At 39.0% G+C, this 7,663-nt stretch overlaps 2 protein-coding genes and 1 long non-coding RNA gene across 5 annotated transcripts in view; 1 reads left to right on the top strand and 2 right to left on the bottom strand.

The window, feature by feature from the left end:
- The window catches only part of rps24 (ribosomal protein S24), an 86,698-nt gene extending 83,010 nt beyond the window's left edge, over window positions 1-3,688 (bottom strand). Inside the window, exons 1-6 of one of the 3 annotated variants that reach the window (XM_060073776.1) lie at window positions 3,596-3,688; window positions 2,884-2,949; window positions 2,582-2,791; window positions 2,238-2,351; window positions 759-778; window positions 217-297 (exon numbers count right to left, since the gene is read on the bottom strand). In XM_060073776.1, coding sequence (XP_059929759.1) covers window positions 773-778; window positions 2,238-2,351; window positions 2,582-2,791; window positions 2,884-2,949; window positions 3,596-3,598 — 399 coding nt within the window. In that variant the 5' untranslated portion in view covers window positions 3,599-3,688 and the 3' untranslated portion in view covers window positions 217-297; window positions 759-772. Of the gene's footprint in view, window positions 1-216; window positions 298-758; window positions 779-2,237; window positions 2,352-2,581; window positions 2,792-2,883; window positions 2,950-3,595 lie in introns of those variants that run through there. The other 2 variants (XM_060073777.1, XM_060073775.1) reach the window with 2 other exon arrangements.
- LOC132473576 (uncharacterized) lies at window positions 1,533-2,359 on the top strand. The gene is made up of 2 exons (XR_009529448.1): window positions 1,533-1,568; window positions 1,673-2,359. It is a non-coding gene; the product is annotated as an uncharacterized LOC132473576 (long non-coding RNA).
- Window positions 3,689-4,214: 526 nt separating the features above from the next.
- eif4ebp2 (eukaryotic translation initiation factor 4E binding protein 2) lies at window positions 4,215-7,554 on the bottom strand. Its single transcript, XM_060073778.1, has 3 exons — window positions 7,053-7,554; window positions 6,369-6,539; window positions 4,215-5,997 (listed from the first exon to the last, which is right to left on the bottom strand). The coding sequence occupies exons 1-3, from the start codon at window positions 7,183-7,185 to the stop codon at window positions 5,966-5,968; spliced, it is 336 nt and encodes a 111-aa protein (XP_059929761.1). The 5' UTR covers window positions 7,186-7,554; the 3' UTR covers window positions 4,215-5,965.
- Window positions 7,555-7,663: the final 109 nt, after the last annotated feature.

Genomic DNA, 7,663 nt, shown 5'->3' with positions numbered 1-7,663 from the left:
TAGAACATCAGGTATGCGATAGATACCATTTGAAATATAGAAAAATAATATGTCGTGTCAATTTCCAAAGCAGCTCATTAGCCCACGGTGGACTTCATGTTAACTGCCTTGGCTCTTCCTGGGGAACCACCTTTTGCTCTTTGAACAGCCCAGCAGAAAGACACTGCATACATGTTAGGAGAAAATAATTATCACCAAGAACCAAAGACAAATAGATTGTTTTTTCCCAAACATTTTATTTGATGACAATATACAAGAACATCTTTAGCATGAAGAGCCTCCGGTTTTCTTGGATCACTAGAGGGAGACAAAAAAAGAAAGAAAGTTAGGACCGAGTATATTTTAACATTTTGAATTATCTACTAGGGTAAAGACAGACAAGGGTGGAAAGAGTTGAATAAGATATACTCATTCAATTGGTTTCATAAACCATTAGTTTGTTTAATATGAAGGAACCAAAAGTGCCCACAATTATATTTATGCCAAAGCCACGTGAGTTCTCATGGATAGCAGTTTGTGACAAACTTCCATCCAGTAGAGATTAGAGAAGAGTCTGGTTTAAGGGTGATCAACATTACAGGATAAGGTTAAAGGGTTCAGACGGTGGGGTCTACCAGGATGCTATACTTGGGAGAAAGGGGGTAGGCAAACACCACACACACACAAACCACCACCACGTGAGACATGCACACAGCTCTGGGTCAGAGCTTTTTGATGTGCTACCCAACGGCACACCAAGAACAAGACTAATGTGATACCTGGAATTGACCACTCATTTCTGCACAAGTCCATGGGTAGCAAAATCAAAAAAAGGTAAACAAGATGGAAGTAACGTTAATGGTCTGTGGCATGGAAAAATAAAAGTCAAACACGTCTACATGAAGTATGGAAATTTGTTCAAACTACGGTCTGTACACGAATCCGGCTGCTTTGCGTGTTACGCAATCTTACGTCAGCCCCCAATACTGCAATGGCAAGTCTTAGTGAATGAGAGTCTCCTGCTGTTCTTTAATCACAAGCTTGTGTTAAATGCACAGGTTCTTCCTGATCCCTAGACATCGTTGACATAAGTTACATAGAAAGTAGTGTAGGGAATGGAAGTGGAAAATATTGCATTTCTCAGGATAGCTTGCGTTCAAACACGTACCACCGCAGTATTGTGTCTTTTTAACCTCCAGTACTTCCCCGGATTGGTGTATACAAGTGTTTTTGGGGCCACAAGGCCATTGCATGGCAGGGGTAGCATTGTGACTAAGAGGGTGCATTAGTTGAAACCATCAGAACGTTTCATTTTTTGTCTGATAATTGCTACGATAATACTGATCAAATTTCAGCATTTAGTGTGATCTGTATTAATATAACAAGCATTTGTGATTCGGCAGCCTTCATCATTAGATGAAACCTACCACTTGATTACGTTGAATAAAACCTGAAGTCCACAAGATGCAATTAGAACAATTTCAAGCCAGCACTAACATTCAAGTTATTAATGAGACGGTATTAAGTTACAAGGCAGGACTAGTTGGTGCGCTACAGGGAGAAGAGTTAGTCTAGAGGTGTAAAATTGGGTCCATCACTCTTGATCACATGCAACCAGGAGTTAATCTACTCATAAAAAGTACACTACTGTGATAAGGGGGGGGGAAGAGTTAGACTATGGTTGTAAAATTAGGTCTACCACTCCTGATCATATGCACACAGGAGTTAATCTACTCATAAGGCACCCTACTGGGAATGGGAGAAGAGTTAGTCTAGGGGTGTAAAATAAGGTCAATCACTCCTGATTTTAAGCACACAGGACTTAATCTACTCAAGCAGCGTTTACCTTCTATAGTTGCAGAGGAACAAAGTGAATGGAAAGATGACAAGGAAAGTAAAAGAAAGTTAACAGAAGAGCAACAAGAAAAAACAGCAATAGTTTTCCAGTTGCTTAATGATAGTTAAACCGTTTACAGTCATAATGACAAAACATCTCCGCAATCAAACATGAAGGGCAGTCATGTTGACTCCCGGGACAGGACGCCGCACGCTACTAGTGGTCCACCGTCCAGTTCAAACACGCTGCAGCCATAATCCAAAACACTTGACGCATCGTCCACGTCTAGATTGCAGTCATGTTGTGATTCTGGTTGAAGTCTAATGGACCACTAGGAGCCAGGTCGTGCATACGTCCATGGACATGGTTCTCAGGTGGTAGGAACTTCAATGTGTTGCAGTGCACATGATCAGCGACATACCTTTTTGCCAGCAGCCCCCACAGCCGCCTTCTTGGTGCCTCGTACTTTCTTCATTCTGTTCTTTCGCTCCTTGCGCTGTTTCCTGGAGGACTTCTTCTTCTCATACAGACCATGCTGAAAAAGTAATGACTTTGAATTAGCGCTAGCTAGTACATACAGTTGACAGACAGGGATGAAAATGAACCAACTAAGGAAAAAAGGACAACCTGGCTTACGATTTCCAAATACCCTTAAGTTTAACAGAACACCAGAAGAGATTTATGTTCCTAATTGTTAAGAGGATCCAGAATGCTGCAACTATGCAAGTACACAGGCCGGGGACTGACACATTGGGGTTTACTCACTCTGGCCAGTCTGTGCTTGGGCTCGTTCTTCTTGGCGTAGTCTAACGAGTCGTAGACCATGGCGAAGCCTGTAGTCTTGCCACCACCGAACTGGGTCCTGAAGCCAAAGACAAAGACCACATCGGGAGTGGTCTTGTACATTTTTGCTAGTTTCTCCCTGATTTCAGTCTTTGGGACTGTGGCCTTGCCAGGATGCAGGACATCGACGACCTGTAGAATACAAAGAAAACGAACTGTAAGCGGCAGAGTAATTAGACATTAGGAACGTTACCCCAACAACACAGGTATGATGAACCACTTACCATTTGCTTCCTCTGGAGCAGCCGGTTCGTCATGAATTTCCGGGTCCTGACAGTCACTGTGTCATTCTATCATCAAGAAAGATATATTTCAGTAGGGCATATTAACCTCATCTTCCCTCAAAACAAGACCCGAACCACCTTGTCGAAAGCAACAGTCACAATAACCCAAGCAGACCCCGTAAATACAGATACAATGACCACATGGGCCTCAATTCACTATATCTCGTCGCAACTTAATTACAATATTCCTTCGCTAAACCCATCAAGGTCCAACAGATTATTTAGAAGATAGTGCTAAAGATCATCATGTGTGCTGATGCTAGCATGCTATCGTTAGCCACAAATGCTAATGGACAACACTGCAAGTTAGTGGTCAGTGTGTAGCTTTGCTTAATAAAAACGTCACGTAAAGCACTCCAAATTGTACCGCATTGTCTAAGCAAAAATTAGGCATAACACATGTGAACGTTGTATCTAATAAGACCCTGTCCATGGAGATATCTGAACCGATAGTAGACGAGTTAACAAGGCGCTACGGTGGGCCAACCGGGTATTCACCAGGTAGGGTTATAAAAACGTCTTATGTATAAAATATTGGAACATGGACACAAACAAGGTTTAAGACACTATGTGCTGCTTGTACATCATATGTTCATAAAAGGATGGTCTTGATAATCAACGGATTACAATAACATTTTTGCCACAGTCTCACCATCTTGGCGTTGGCCTTGCTCAGGGAAGTAGAAAAGGAGGAAGGACCAGCGGACAGCCAGTGAAATGCCTGTGGAGAATGTTATTGGTACACGTTTCTTTGCCTGATGTAAATTAAACTATGCACGGAGAAAAACTTTTTTAAGGGAAACATAATTTTTTTTGTATTGATTAAACGCTGGTATATCTCTTTGTCTTTTTCAAAAAGAGAAATATTTTAATAACAGTCGTTTGACCTTTAGCAGTAAAAATCATGAAAAAAAAGTATTTTGTCAGATCATATGCACATTAACTTTCTAAATTAACCTACACTTCCAAAACATGTAAGGCCAATTACCTGAATAAACAAAACAATACAGGGTTTAAAATGAAAATAATAAAACATTTAAATTAATTACAGATAAATGGACTACTTTTTGTTTTTAACAATTGTTGCTCTTCCTATTACATAATTTGTCAACAAAATATTCTTGGTATCAGAAAACCCCTATCGTTGTATTACTTTATAGACGTTATATTTTTTAATACATTGTATTTATCTATAAATACCTCTTGTTTTTTAGCTTACTCGATAAAACTATAATAAAAAATCCTGTGGCTATGTGAAATAAATACAAATATTTTTGTTAAGTAACTTTATTGATCTTGCTTCAACAATATTCACTGGCAGCGGTGTTTCAAAGAAAATAAAGTTTATTATAATCTGAATGTTACAGTCAGGTGGTTTTAAATCTCTCTAAAAGATACAATGTTAAGCCCTCAATGTGAAACCAAACTGCTTGAAATTAATATGCAATATGAATGCCAATGAACATAAAACATCATGCTTACCCTAATGTTTGATGCAAAATAAGTGCAAACCAAATCAAAAAAATGATCGGCAAAAAAGTTGAGATTATTACAGGCAGCCTAAACCAAATAAAAACCCATGATATATGTTAGGATTTCAAAATTCAACAAGTTGATTTTTAAAATTACAGTAACAAAATATGATCTAAAATAGCAGGAATTCTGTTTAAGAGAGAGAAAATAATTGAAAAGCTACTTATGGGACGCAATATGAAGACATTGAAAAAAGAGTGCATTTCAAACTAATCTTTCTCAGCTGCTAAATGCAATATGTATTTCAGTAAACTTTTCTTTGTTTTTATGAATTTTCATGAGTATGACTGGCAACATTGAGGTTTGTTGTTACTGCATTCGGATGTTGATGTAAGGCGAGGGCAGATAAACATATGATAACAAGGTACTGCAAAGTTGATTAAGGTTGTTGGAGAAAGATGCGAAGAAGAACCAGTTATAGCATCTACCTATCCCAATACAATCTCAATCTTCTAGAAAACAGAAACTAATGACTGACTGTGTACGTGATAAGTGCAAAGTGGCAGATACAGTCCAATAAATAACCAATTAATATAGATTGCCTTCCCTGTGATCTGTTGCATCCAAAAAACTAATTTAGTATCAAAAATTAAATGCATATAGAAATATCATCTATTATCCATCATTTAATCCATAATTATATTACCATTGGGTCCAGCAGCTATTGTAATTAATTGTGTTTAAACATGATGTGGCCTGCATTTTGAAAATAACCTTTTGGTCAACATTAACACAGACTGGCTAAATAAACAACTGAATTGTCATTTTTTTTGGCAGAAATAAGGAAATGGCTATATTTAATTGCTACAGCCAGTTTGAAACCGATTTACCAGTTCACAGTTATGTTGATCGCCAGCATGTGTAAAAACGGTTATTTAAATGTATTTTATGTGTTTCATGATGTCAGACCTCTTGTTTTTTAGCTTACTCGATAAAACATCATGAGCTAAAAAACAATTATTTACAAATGCTTGTTTTAAACGAGAGCCACAATGACAAATTGTGGAGGTGTGACATTTTTCAAGTAAAATATATCTCAACAATATATTGGTAACCAATACCAGAATAACAGTCTGCGATGAATTCAAAACGTAGGTCATTCTCAGGTCAGGTTATTTTACCACCAGTGTCTTGGCTTCTAGAATGACAACATTAAGCAGTGAGATGTGCACTTAAGTAATGTATCTTTTGGAAAGCACACCCTGGTTAAAAAAAAAGTATGAAAATGATTATGATCCACTTCAATGCTATGCCGTTTATATATGCGGAGGGTGGGTTACCAAGGAGCCAAACCTCAAACCTTTTAGAGAGTTCCAAGGCGTGGCCATTCTGCATGATAAATAAAAAAAGTTATCCCCAATGGTTCACACACATTAAATCCAGCCGTGAGACAGAGAGAGAGCTAAAGATGGCTGCCACATTGGTTTCTACAAGCCACTGGTGTCAAGAGGCCAGGGTCATTTACTTCTTCCCGTGTGCTTCCGTTGTTTCAGATGTCCATTTCAAACTGTGCGTCGTCACCTGGGGGGAAAAACCCAGAAAGAAAACATTTTTTTAATTGCTTACTAGAATGTCATAGCCAGGAGACAGCTACTTGGCTATTAAGGGGTTGCTAGATGAAATAATAAGTCAGAATCTACAATTTGTATTTAGAATGAGGGTCCTTTGTTCAAGGATACTCAAGTTGAATTCACATATAAGAACAAATTATATGTTCAAACCATCCAATCAATCAATGAAACCATTTCAATATTAAGATCATATTTGTTACCCTTAATTCTTATTGCTGTCTTGTACTTCTGTTGTGATTTGACACCCATAACTACTTATTCAGGATAAACAAATGTTATAATTTCTTGTCATTGCGTAGTTTGAGCAGCCCCCACCAGTACCTGGTTTGCCGTCATGGCTGGTGTGTTTGTTGGCTTCATTCTTCCGGTTTTCGTTCAGAACCGTTTGGCTGGTCACACCGCGGATGACAGGCAGGTGGGCAGGCGGGGTCTGGGCTATTGGGGAATTACGCCTGTCCAATAGGAACTTCCGGTCATAGATTATCCTGGTCCCTTTGACAGGGAAACAAACAAGAGTTTAGTTAGCTGTGGTGAAAAAGGAAGATTCTGATCTCCTTGCAGGTCAAAATATAAATTATTTTGTATCACGATTGCTTTATGATTGCTTTATGAATGTAAAGTATATGAATATTACAATTCTAGCTTAATGCTAGAGTTCAATTGAATTGCTAAATGAGAACCATTTGCGGAACATAGGAAATATGTGCCAAAATATAACCGCAATGTATCTTACCTGGGACGTAATAATCGCCATTTGAATTGCAACATTATCTCATTTATTTGTCTCATCCCTGCGCTGCAACCCAACCAATCACGATGCAGTGAAGAGAGGGAAGGCGGGGCAAAGCATTGTTTTTGTTATGATACGTCTGACAGGCCAAGCAGACTGCATAGGCCCCATTGACAAAAAAAACACAAAAGGTTCGCAAAAACCAAAACATGTCAACGCACAAATGATCCACGTTTTAATGAAGAACGATATATTGTGGCAAAAAACTGTCTTACCTCCCGGAGTGGTGGAGAATAAAGTGCCTCCAGGGGTAGTACAATAGTCATGAGGTAGCTGCGTTGCATCGTTGATCAACACCGTCCTAGTCGGGATGGCCCTGCTCTCACTAAGATGACGACTGGTCGACATTTCTGCACAAAATGGATGACGAATTAAGCTATTGCAGAAACTAAGTGCTATTGCTGCCGACGGACGGTGTATCCCAGGACCTTTCCCACTTTCTTGGTTCTTTCCAGAGCTTGCCCGTCTTCCTTCCTCTCGTCCGTCCAGCCGTCAGCACCGTCCCCTCCTTCGGCAAGGCAGGAAGCAACGCGCGCCGCGGGAGGATGTGAAGTAAACATGCAGCAGACGAGGACAGACGCACGCACACTTTGTCAACGCCTTCTGTTATTATTTAATTGCCCAAGTGTTTGGATTAAACCTACTTGAGACATACGATTAAATGAACAGATAGATACATATATATTTTTTTAATTTATAATGTCAACATTAATTTAATCGTCATCGAATATTCTAATAATTTCTACAGCATAGTGATATTGTGCTGAACCTCCCTAAACACTCATAAAATGTAGTTTACTGGGTGGAGAAAATGTGAGACCTATGG

This window comes from Gadus macrocephalus, chromosome 15 (genome assembly GCF_031168955.1).
Source record: "Gadus macrocephalus chromosome 15, ASM3116895v1".
Lineage (NCBI taxonomy): Eukaryota > Metazoa > Chordata > Actinopteri > Gadiformes > Gadidae > Gadus > Gadus macrocephalus.
This window is presented reverse-complemented; position numbering and strand designations above follow the sequence as displayed.

Coding starts and splice junctions, on each gene's coding strand:
- eif4ebp2 (XM_060073778.1), bottom strand. CDS start 7,185: ATGTCGACCAGTCGTCATCTTAGTGAGAGCAGGGCCATCCCGACTAGG. Junction 6,540..7,052: donor ATTCTCCACCACTCCGGGAG/GTAAGACAGTTT, acceptor TCCCTGTCAAAG/GGACCAGGATAATCTATGAC. Junction 5,998..6,368: donor CAGCCATGACGGCAAACCAG/GTACTGGTGGGG, acceptor TTTTCCCCCCAG/GTGACGACGCACAGTTTGAA.